This window comes from Salarias fasciatus, chromosome 11 (genome assembly GCF_902148845.1).
Source record: "Salarias fasciatus chromosome 11, fSalaFa1.1, whole genome shotgun sequence".
Lineage (NCBI taxonomy): Eukaryota > Metazoa > Chordata > Actinopteri > Blenniiformes > Blenniidae > Salarias > Salarias fasciatus.
In genome coordinates this window covers 12,974,344-12,986,905 of record NC_043755.1, presented here as the reverse complement: position 1 = coordinate 12,986,905, position 12,562 = coordinate 12,974,344, and the positions used below count along the sequence as shown (strand labels likewise).

At 40.5% G+C, this 12,562-nt stretch overlaps 1 protein-coding gene across 3 annotated transcripts in view; it reads left to right on the top strand.

The window, feature by feature from the left end:
• Nucleotides 1-392: 392 nt before the first annotated feature.
• The window catches only part of LOC115397239 (CUB and sushi domain-containing protein 3-like), a 228,627-nt gene continuing 216,457 nt past the window's right edge, over nucleotides 393-12,562 (top strand). For all 3 annotated transcript variants that reach the window (XM_030103466.1, XM_030103468.1, XM_030103465.1), the window contains exon 1: nucleotides 393-869. In XM_030103466.1, coding sequence (XP_029959326.1) covers nucleotides 692-869 — 178 coding nt within the window. In that variant the 5' untranslated portion in view covers nucleotides 393-691. The remainder of the gene's footprint in view (nucleotides 870-12,562) is intronic.

The following is a 12,562-nucleotide window of genomic DNA, read 5'->3' as shown; positions in this document are numbered from 1 at the left end:
CCGCTCGATCTCCAAAATGAAAATCAGAGTTATGGTGGGACTGCCTACCAGGCGAATTTCTTTCATCAGTTTTCGGGACGGGTGCCGCTGCCTGTCTGAGTCTCACCTAACACCCCCACCCCCACCCCTCTCCCCTCACATGCATAAACCTCATGCTGTCTTTAAGAGAGTTCATTTCTTCACCAGGATTTACATTCTTTCCTTCTTCCTTTGCAACGCACACCCCCAGTGTTCTCACTTCGTGATTTGTTGCCCACACATCAGCCAAATCATACTTATACAGGACACCCCCCTTCCTCTCTTTCTCTCTTCCTCTCTCCCTCTCTCTCTCTCTCCCTCTCTCTCTCTCCTCTCCTCTCCTCTCCGTGCTTGGTTCAATTACCAATCGATAAAGGCTGCATTCAAATCGTAGGCTAGATTCCTCTGCCGGTTAATGGGGATTAGAAGGGAAATATGTTGAGCAGCGCGCCGACAGAGACCCCAACACTTGATGCCCCTTCCAGGAGAGATGGTTGAGCCCTCGTCCAGGTTGCTGTGGTCCTCTCCTAAAATCCAGTCTTGCTCACTTCTCTGCTATCAGCTGACATAGCGCGGCGGGCGGCTCTGCCTGTTCCTCCTCTGAGAAGGGAGTCTACTTAAACCCCCACAGAAAGAGACAGTAGGCGAGAGGTTAGATGTTTTAGTTGAGAACATGAAGGGGATTTACAGAGACGGATACTACGACGGATCTATTGAACTACGGGACGTTTTCAACAGGAGATGCGTTAAATGCGGCCGAAGGGACTTTGTTCAAGCCAAAACGATGAGGATTAGGACGGGAATTGTTTTTTGGAACCTCATCTTTTCACTGATGTTCACTTGTGTGAAAGGTACGAGCCACTGCAGCAATTCTCCGTGCTTTCTCATGCGCTCGGTGTGCCTCCGTGCGTGCGTGCGTGTGTGTGTGTGTGCGCGCGCGCGCGCGTGTGTGTGTGCGAGCGGGCGCGCGCGCGTGCCAGAAATCAAAAAGCTTTAACGATACAGACGTGCGCAAAATAGGCTGCCGCGGCTTCCTGGACGGAGTTTTTAGGGGACGCATTTCAGCGGTTTTGCGCTCAATGCAGGCTTTGACTGAGTCGCTCAATAGATATTCTTGCGGTAGCCTACGCTTCTTCTAATAGCCTACGTGAGCTGCTTTGCTTAGTAGGCTAACTAGTGAATTGTTGAGGCGCAAGTGCATGCACTGCAGATTTCCGACAAGATGATGAGAAATTCCTGTTTATTGAGGTTAAAGCCGTCTGTAATTTTCCTCCTTTCAAGTATTTGTCAGGCCAGTTTATCAGCACACATGTCCCCGAAACCATTTAAGGTCCTGTAGGCAATAAGTGATGTAGAACCAATTTGTCTCCTGGTGTTTATTGAACTTGCCAGAGCAGGCAGGTGTAAGGTGGGCTTCTTGGTATTCCAGTGGCTTTCCCAGGGTCTGCCTATTTGAATGCTCACAGTCGATGGTGAGGTAACCGCTGCCTCCAGTTTCCTCTTCTTTTATGCATCAGCTGAATTTATTCACACCAATGAAGATTTACGCACCACTGAAAAGGCATTTTTCTGATACATTTAGTCTCTTATTTATTTGAGAATTCATAGAAGTGAAATTCATAGACTTTGCACTTAACAGACTGACCTTTCAGTTTTTCTTGTGCAACACACACACATTTCTTATGCTTTGCATATAACAGCCATTTATAGAATCAGTCAAAGCAATTGTTGCTTATCTGCCACATGATAATTGTGTGCATAGCCTTTTTTTTGTTACATTAAAATAGCATCCAGCTTCACAGAAAGCTGATAACACATGTTTTGTGTCTTTTTGATAATACTGGTAATATGCTGACTGTTATTATAAACATGAGGTTAAGTGTAGGGGCAACAGACAGCTACAATTTAGATTTCCCGTTCCTTCAAAAGAAAGGATGGGAAAAAAGAAAAAAGAACTTAACAAAACAAACAAGATCAAATTGCATTTCAATCCAGTGGCATTTCATGAGTGCATAGTCAGTTATCTGTTGAATGCATGTGATGCGTTTGTGAGTATGGGCACTCGGATATCAATTTACATGCAGATTGTTCATCCTGTGAGTAATTCTCTGGTGTCTGTCTTTTGGGGGTGGATGAATTGTGCAGCATGCAGAGTAGCAGCGCCCACCAAGAAGGAGCCAAGTTGAGTCGAGCAGAGTCGGGCACAGTGCTGTTTCATCACCACCCACATTGTGGCAATGTCAAACCTTGAGGCCACTGCCAATCCTCCTAGTTCTGTTACTTATTAGGGAGCCATCCAGCCAGGAATCCAGAGGGGTGGGTGGAGGGTGAGGGGCGGAAGGCCTGGGTCTTCTTTTGGAAGTGGAGGAAATAGTGACACAGAGAAATGCAAGAAGGAAAGCCCGTGAAGCAGCTGTTGTTCCTCTGCTCTGACAGTTGACACTGTTTTGAGAAGTAAAAAGATATCGACTCGATCTGGCCTGTGACTCACTTCTTCTGCTAAGATAATGATGCCATTGAAAAAAAAAACTGTTTTTCTCAGAGAATGGCACTTTTTTGGAGCCTTTTCTTCCAAAACTATGAATTAAATCATGCTTTGAGTCAAGATTTTATGCCGAGGATAAGTCACTTCTCAGAGTTATCTCCATCCCCTGTCTGATTTTTGGCACTGTACCTGCAGGAAGGAGGAGTTTTAGTGGCATTTAACAACTTGGATTTTGAGTTAATGAACTGCAGAATGACGTTTAAGTTGGAAAGAATATGTAGGCAAACATATTTTGTCACTGCAGCAGTCTGCCGCAAAATACGTAGCCATGCGTCCACTGCAACTGTGTCACCTAATCCTTTGGGAATTTACAAAACTGCTTGACACAAACATATTTAAAAAACTACATAGCTGGCACAGGATTTTTCTAAATACCTGGGTCAAAAATAAACTCAGTACTTTTTAGCTATTTCTCTGCACATTTAGCACTTTATTCACTTTATCTTCTCTTGACAGTAACAGCTGAATTGGTCCTTTTTTCTTACGACAGTGACATTGCTTTCATTGATTATAGAATGATCCATCAAGTTCACAATAATGAGACATTCACAGAGCAGAAAAGCATCACATACGTGCAGGCAGCGCATGATTCCATGTTTGAGAGTTGTGATGGTTTCCAAATGAAGAATATCCAGATTGCAGTTGTGGCCACAGCTTCCTGCAGCTGCCCTTTATATTGTTTATGGCTATTGTAACGCTGAAACAGATGGATGCAATTTCATTTTGTATTTGCATTTTTTATGGATTCAATCAATTGGAGGTGGCAGCCTGTGTATGGAAAAAAATCTTGCGATATTAGGTTTCTGTCAATTGGGACATAATAAAGAAAAACAGACAGAGACTTGATGATAATACACGATTGATGGCCTGGAGAGGACAAACCCAACACACAGCCTTTTTCCCAAACAAACATTAGCACATGAAATGACAGTGAACCATCAATAATGGTGAGCAGATTGTTCAAAATTGTCCATCTGCTGTATTCCAAAACTTCTGTTTCTTGTGATCATAAAATATTTCCTAAATTTCTTTCTACCTTTCACACTCTGGTAAAATGTGTACGTTTTAAAGTTTGTACCATGCAGTCACTAATTACTAGTAATCAGGTGGGCTCTGCTGCACAGACTGTAATCTGGCCACTGAGCCCTTGATGAAGACTTTATCTCAATGTGATTATGTAAACAGGCTGCAAAGGCTGCTGGGGCTAATCAGGATTACAATTTGTCTGTGTAATTATACTCTATCTACAGGGAATGCAGGGCATTATCCCACTGCCCCCAAGGTTCTTGATCTCCATGAGAGTAGTGGAAGCAGGGACCCACCAGGAATCAGGGGACAGTCTCAAGAAGAGACTCTCTGGTTTAAGTGGAATTAAGAAGGAAAGTAAACTCTTTCCCAGAAATCAGCACAGAGGAATCTGTAACATCACCGATTTCTCCCACTGGATTCCTAATACTTATTTCATTGCTGATATCTCACTGGACAAGCCATTGGTGTAGCACAACACTAAGCTCACCCACTGGCCCCTAGCCCGTGGCTGAAGAACTTGGCCCAGCTCTGAGACGTTGCTGACAGGCCCTTGTGACGGATGGATATAGTTTGGTGCTTCTGATGAAGTCAGTTTTAATATAGGCAGCACTCTTGGGCTGGAGAGATTGGCGATATCTTGTCTTCAGGAAGGAGGGCTCACCGTTTGTTGAGATTAAATGTAACAGGTTGAGGGGAGACTGCTTCCAGTCAAGGCTGTGAATTCTCGGTAGACTGTTTCCTGTAACTCAGGCATTCTGTTTACCGTGCTGTATATTGACTCAGGAAGGTGTTGATAGTTTTTTTTACATTAATGATGTGATTATTAGAATATGGAGTGGAGAAAATATTGAAATCATTTTGTTGGCATATCCTGCTGAAAATGGCTCTTTTCTAATGTTGCAAGGAAAAATAAGTGTATACATGAATACAGCAAGCTAAAAGTACACACACATACACACTCACACACACACACACATATGGACACAATGTAGCCATGCATTGGTTCCGACCTTCGCTGCATCTTCTTCTGCTGAGCAGACTCAATCTGTTTGTTTCTGTGGCTGTCGGCTTGATTTTGATATGTGACAGGAGCGCAGGCAGAGCCAAGGCACGGTCAGGGTAACAAAGAAGCTTGATGTGAAGGTAAATGAGCAGGTAGACTGCTGTGAAGGTTGTTGTGATTCCAACGCTTCTTTGACAGAAATTAGAAAAATGGGGGGGGAAGCTGAAACTTGTTTCGACTCCGCTAAACCACTTTGGTGTCAATAATGAGGAAATAACTCTAGTGAAGCTGAATTCTGTTTTGTTGGATGACAGAACCAGACACGTCAAATTTGAGTGAATGCTAATGATAGACACATTTTAATGTGGAGCAAAAATAGAGATATCTCTCAGGAAGTTAATGATTAGCAATACATGTTTTGATTAAGCTCTTGACACTAAGTTATAACTAGAAATCTACAGGAAATTAATGTAGGTTAATATCATGGCTTTGATCGGTACCATTAGAGAAGAAGTTGGAAATGTTGATGTCTAGTTTAACACATATCCATACTGTGATTTAGTGGTATAATGTTGTTAAAAATTTTTCATTGTGGAAATTGGAATAGTTGTTGTCTGATCATTGCAAAGACATGTAAGAGTTTGTGAAAAGTAGTTGAAGAAAAAGTGTAATTGTGGTCGGATTATATAAGATTTACTTGTAGCGAAACCTTTTTGAATTTTTTTTTTTGTTTTGCTCTTCATTATGTATGCCCTTTCTGCAATCCTAACTTGTAATAAGTACATGTTGATATTTCTGGATGTTCTTTTGATTTTCAAAGCTTATTCTGTAAAGAATAAATTCTCTTGAATGGTGTTATTGTGGAGGGTTCAGGTGCTGTACGTACTGAAAAAAAAAGGAAGAGCTCAGGGTCTCGCTCTGCGTCACCGTGTCATCTTTTGTTCTGGTCTTTCCAAGCTGAATTTTATAAAAGCACTTTTACATTTGTCTTTGCTCACACATGTACATAATGCTCTCCCACCTATTTCAATAGTCTTTTCCTGGCCAAAAAGTCTTCTCTGTTGTTTCTAACACCAACACCAGGGTGTGGATAATCTTTTAATTTTGTTTGCATCCTCTATAAAAACTCAGATCTAGTGTTCATCAGAGCCTTAATACTCAGTACTGCGAACATGAGTCCTGAGTCTTGCTTTGTACCATGGAACTGCTGGCAACTCAACTGTGGCATTATTTTTTTTTTTTTCCTTACTTCCATTCCCCCTCCAGCCTTAGGAATCTGAAAGAAATGTCAAAAAACCTGCAGGACAGAATGAAATAGGGAGGGAAAAAAAGAACATTAATTTCTTTATTGCTCCTCTACCTTCGGGTCGTGAGTGTTTGGTTTTCAACACCTGCTTTGTGAAGTTGTGTGTACAGTTGCATTTGGGGAACGTGACACTGCAAAATGTCAGGTAAACAATTGAATCATGAAACAAATAACACAAATCAAAGCTACGATGCAAGTCTAAAAGAATGTCAGAAACACAGTTTAATGGTTTAAATCGTGGCTTAGAAAAAAACTTATTTGCAGAACATCAACTTTAATGTCTTTGTTGTTCAGCAGTTTTCGTATACTTCTCTGTAATAAAGGTTCTTGTACACTTTGAAATACGTAGTTTTGGCTTTACATCAATAAAAAAGCTGCATTTGTTAAACTATTTCCATTTCTTTCGAGTCACCTAAGGAGCATCTCAATTCTCTTGAACTAAACCATTCCTCTTAACAGCATCATAGATGTTTCCCATATCAAATAACCATCAGTATATCTTGTGAGTAGAATAAAAGAGAAGTTATAGAATAGAAGTAGTTCTATGAAGCATTTTATTCTACTTTCTCCAGTTACCAGTTATTGCAGCTCGACTAATGTATCACCACAACAATAGAACTGTGTGCATGTCTTTATGATCACACATGAGTTACTTCTCCATTCAACGAGTCACTTTTTACATTGCATAACTAGTTGACAACTACAGTACTTTTTAAATAATAAGTAACTATAAGCAATTTGCAGAACATTGCTTGTTAGAAGTATCATTTGAAACGAATGGCATCAGCGAGGCAAAGCGTTGGAAATATTTATCATATTTAAAAGGCAGTTTCTTCATTTTTCATTGGGGTACTTGTGCCTAAAATCTTCCCTTTTGGGAACCAGTTTTTAACTGGAAGCTAATGTTAACCTGGAAAGTAAAGAAACAGCTGAGTAATGCATCATTCTGCAGTTGTCTTCAAATAAAAAAAAAGTAAATTCTTGTTGTTCTGTGTTGCTTCCCTTCTCGCTTTTCAGGGAAAGTGAAGTGTTGATGTTATTGTTTGTTTGGGAGATTGGAGACTGGAGAGACAGGCATCCTATTAGATGTGTTGTTGGCTCACAGCTTTATGTTGTACAGCAGCTCTCACAGTGGTGGTCTGGCATCAGGTGCAATATGGCTCAGCAGCACTTCAAGGAGGTATTGGTGTCTCGCCATAAAATACATATCTGCTGGGAAGTAGCTAAAACTCCAGCAGCACGTTGACGCTGGGAAATAGTTATTAGAGTTGGCGACGCAGACGTACAACCTCTTGTGATTTCTTTGTGCGAATGGCGTGAGTTTGGTGTGCATATTAGTGCCCCGGCCAGCTGTGTTTCAGTGTGGCAGTGTATTTGATTTTAGTATTTTTCACCTCAGTGGTTGGCAATTTAAAACCACCAAATGGAATATTTCACAGCCCTTTTCCAAATTGCACTGACACACTCATGAGGTAATAGTCATTTGCCAGAAAGCCTCTTTTCTGTTTTTGTTGTATGGAGCCTATTTCCCTTTCATCAGGCGTGCAGACAGGCGTAGTGAGGGGCCACGATTATGCACATTTTATCAGTATGATTCGTGAAGGTGCAGCTTAACCGTGCAGATAAAATCCTTCTCTTTGGGGACATCAATTTAAGATTTCTGTCTACTAAGGGTGGTGCCTGTGCCCAAGCAGTCATCACTGTGATGCTCCTGGTTGTGCTGATGAAAAATAATTTTCTCTTCCCGTTGCATTTTAAGTCTGTGGCTCAGAGTGCAGTTTGTCAGAGATCTAAGAGAAATGTTCGCAGACTTGTAAAAACACAATCACTGCTAAATATAACTTGTAAGTGCAGCAGTAGCTCTGATTTGACGTGATGCAGATCATCAAAATTCATAATCTGAAAGTATGACAACAAATATGCAGCGAAAGTTTTTGACAGTCTTTCTTGTTCTTATGTTTCTTTCAGATCAAACACAGAATCTAATTCTCTTTTTATTCTTCAGGTTGTTGTGACAGATTCCATTTTGCTCAGGTTACATTATTGCCAGCACTGCATATGAAAATCATTTCCCAGAGCTGCTTTCATTTATCTCCAAAAAAGTGTGCTCTCCAAAAATCAATAGTTGGCATCGTCAGGACTGTCCAACGCCGCTATTTTTCTCCGGTTTTGTGAGAGATGCGACTACAACAGTGAAACAGAGACTTAGCAACAAATGAAGCCTACCAGGATGTGCGTTGACCTTAGTTTTGCTTGGTAAGGGCTTCATCTTTACAGTCAGTGCTCTGTAACCAAGCCTCTGTGATGGATATCTCTATATTGGCTGACTCACCTTTAAGGTCAGTTGCAAATCAATTCAGCTTTTTTCTTTTTTTCTTTTTGCACTTTCGTAGGAAGGTGTGCTGTTATTGTCTATTCCTCTTTGTGATGTGCCATCATTATGAACAATGACAAAAGAGGTGTCCTTGAATAAGCATTCAGTACAGCCATTTGTGAGGAAATGGAGTATCAAGGAAAGAGATGGAGAGAGAATAATCCATACCAAAAATAAGTCAGAAGAAGAACATGAAAGTGCATACGTCAGTGGGTACGGAGCTTTGAATTTGCTTGATGAAGACTCCACTCCTGCATAAAGGGTGAAGGCAAAACACAATTCAAGTGTTTTTATCATCAGTTGTTCATATTTATCATTGATGATCTTTTACATTCACGTCAACAAAATCAACAAAACTTACAGCCCTTCACAATTTGTAAATGCAGGGGCATGCATTTTGTGTGTGTGTGTGTGTGTGTGTGTGTGTGTGTGTGTGTGTGTGTATGTGTGTGTGTGTGTGTGTGTGTGTGTGTGTGCGTGCGTGCGTGCGTGCGTGCGTGCATGCGTGCGTGCGTGCGTGTGCGAGTGTATATGTATCTTTCAATACATAACTCATAAATAGAGTACTACATCAGAATAGTCAATCTACTTTCTCCCTTTACTTTCCCTCTTTAAAATGTTTTTTTTTTTCTTTTTTTGTGCTTCACTTGAGTGCATTTTATTGAGAAATGACTCCGTTTTGGGTCTCAGAGCAGGGCACACCATGGACAGGTCTCCAGTCCAGCACAGGACAAGCACAGGAAGACAGACGATCACAAACAGAGAGAAGAACCATTCATGCACAGGGATAACATGCACACTTCTCGTAGAAAGAGACGACCTGGATTTGCATCGACAGTGTTAACTTGAGGTCACAGGGACAGCTATCAGTTTACTGTGAGATCGTTTACATGGAAGTCAGGAAAAACTAAAGGACAGTTTTTTTTTTTTGTTTTTTTTTTTTTTTTTGTCCTTTCGGAAAACATCAAAAGAAGGAAAACACTCAGAAGTCCAGCTCTCCCTGAGGAAACACAAAGTTGGACTTGAAAGGTTTCACAACTGTGTGAACTTGTAAACTGGTCTCTTGGCTCAGTTCATGACTCCTGGACACACTGGCTGCAGTTTTGCTTGCATGTTGTGTGAAAACATTTGTTTTAGTCCAAAGCATCTGGTGAGTAGTTGCTGCTGTAGTGTACTTTTTTTTTGGGAGCGTTGTCCCTTTACAATGCCCGGTAGGCCTCCAGCCAAATGAGCTTACACAGTGCCCTGCAGTGGGTGTCCTCCTGCTGTTCTGTTTGTCTGCAGCCGTGACTTTTTTTTTTAGTAAAACAGGAATGATTTTATGAAGAACCTAAGAACAGGCATCATGTTGAACTACGCTCGCTTCACAACCAATGGTTTTTAAGAAAATAGAATTTAAAAAACTCTTTTATTTCCAACAAAGGTATGAAACTAGTTTAATGGCCAATTCAACAGCAAAAAGAGTGTTAACATATAAATAATAAAAAAAACTACACCTTTTAGCTTTGTGCTGGATCAAAGAAGCATAGTACCTGACTACCTTTTGAAAATATTTATTACTACAACCCTGAATTTTCTCAGGAAAATGCAGTACATTAAGTATAATCTAGAATATGTATTTTTCTTATTTTAATTCTATTCATATCTACAGCAGTGTTTCTTTCCAGACTGAAGACTGATTTTTGCAGAATCCTGTTGCTTCATTGGCTGTCAGATCTCAATTTTTTTCCAGTTGTTTTGCTGGTCACATGATTTATATTCTGATTGAACATATCAAAATAAACAAGTACAAACCATCTGGATTCACAGGCTGGTACTTTATGAGAACAGAATGATGCTACGGTACCACTGACAAACCTCCATTACTACACCGACATGTAAAATGTAGATAGCAGATTTTGAACTAAAAATTCTAAAAATGTATCTTCTTCATGATGCATTTTTGATTCAATTTTTGACTTGTAGTCTTGAAAATCCACTAGCTAGAAATGACTGTGTGGCAGTTGGCGCTATATAAATAAACCTGAATTGAATTGAACTCGCTAGGTTTTACTACTGCATTATGTGTATTGATTAAAATCTGCTGTTCTATACTTGAGAATAGCAGTTACTGGTTTTGCGTGTAAAAAAAAAAAATGCAGGCCAAGTTAGAGTCTCATTTGCTCAAGTTTTGGGTCACAGGCCTTATGATTGACACCTCTGATTTACAAACACAATGTGAAATTGACAATAAGATGCCATTTTGGACCATCAGTGGACACATTTGTTACTGGCCTTAGCCAACTGGTTACACCGACTGCAACATTTAATTATCAGTATGTCGGGTGCCACTAATTAGGCCGGGAAAAAAAATATTCATTTCAATATTACAAAAATAGCTGTAAGCAACAGGATTTGTTAGATTAAATCAAATTTATTGTCTTGTGTGGGCTGGCACATAAACTGGAAGACAATAGACAGTCGATAAAACACAAATACAGCACAATAGACAGATGATAAAGTTAATACACTTCAAGGGCAATATAGCAATTGGAGCCCAATAAATTTTCCAAACTAAGTGCTGCAGTCTTTCATCTGAATTCAACAGTTTCACAGTGGGAGAGAGGAAGGACCGTCTCGCAGTTAAATCTGCTCCGCTGGATCCACAAGTAACTACCAGGAGAGAGCAGGTCAATCTGTGATTGTTTATCTTCCAAGCCTATTTAATGATGGTCTGTTCAAAAATAGTCGATTGGGACGGGCAATTTCTCATATCTATCAGTAATCATCTATTACCCAGGGGTCTGTTTGTCACTCATAATAATTTGGATGGCAGTAAACGGCTGCACCTCCCCTCTCCTGCTGCACATAATCGTTGCACTTTATGGCCCAATACAAATCTGCATTATTGGGGAAGGACAACATGCTGGGTGTTTACTTGTCTGAGGCGCACCTTTCCTTTTAAAAGTCTGACTGCGGACTGCAAGGGAAAAATGCTCTCCCTCATTTCCTTTCATGCCAAGAGTAAACCTTAAAAAAACCTGTTTAATCTGAAACAAACTCGATTAGATTCTGAAATTAAAAGGATACTTTTTATGATGCACAATGCTTTATTCATCCTTTCTTTTTTTGCTTCCTTTTTTTTTTTTGACTGAATCAGTCTTACTTTCCATGGTTCATCAGTTGATTCATTCTGCTCAAAATCTTTGTATTCAGAGCAAGAGAAGAGATCAGGACCAGAATTTCTGTGACACTCTCTCTTTTATTGAAAAGTCCCACAGGGCTAAACGTGCATGCGGTTTCATGAAAACACACGCACGCATCCATGCACAGACACACATACAGATTGACAAATGCTTTTCAGAAACCAATCAGAGTCGGAGATGATGACCATTTCCCTGTCTGTTTTACTCACCAAGTATAACAATCGACTCTCGGCATCAAAGGTATGATGTGGGAAAATGTGAATTTTGTCTGTATATTCAAAAGGCCACGGGTAAATGTAACTATTTGGGAAACAGCTGGGACCATTCTTGAGCTGTCTGTCAGGCGGCAGAGCCGCCCGCTGAGGTCCCTGTTTGCGCCGGTGTTGTACGTTATGATACCGAACCATATTTCTGAACCGCATTCACCCCACTGTGCAATCACAGCGTGTCGTTAATTTGGTTTCTCATCACCATCTATGGATGTTGTTGCAGCGTGGCACTATGTGGGGTGGGGGGAAACTCCGGGGATTGCGTTTTCACAATTGAAGTGATGATGGAGGTCGGAGAAGACAACTGAACAGGGATGGTGAAATTCAAAGAAGACATGCTGAAGGTGCCAGTGATAAATGGATTTAATGCATGTCCTTTCTCTCATTTATCCGTACAAGGAAGCACATGTTATCATCCCGTGTTCCTTTGAAGTTACAAGATGAATGTTTACAGGCTTCTTTTTATAGATGCAGCTTTTATGGAACTGACAGTGCTTAACATATTACAAGCTTGTATGATTCACAGCATTGAAAAGGAGGATTCTAATTCATAATGGATAGCTTATAGAGAAAAGTGGCGGGGAGGGAGCGAGGAGTAGATTTGAAGTGTATGGAGAGAGAAAAGGATGGAGAAAGACTGTGTTAACAGTTGGCTGCTGAGGCACTGAATAAACAAAGGTGAGTAAGACAGAAAAGAAGTGAGAAAAAGGGAGCTGAAATGGAAATGCAGTCAATGACAGGAAGTTATAAGAGTTAATAGAACACTAATGAAAGAAAAAATGGATGCAAAGATTTAGAAAAAAGACAGGGGAGGAAGAAAATGAGAGACAAAA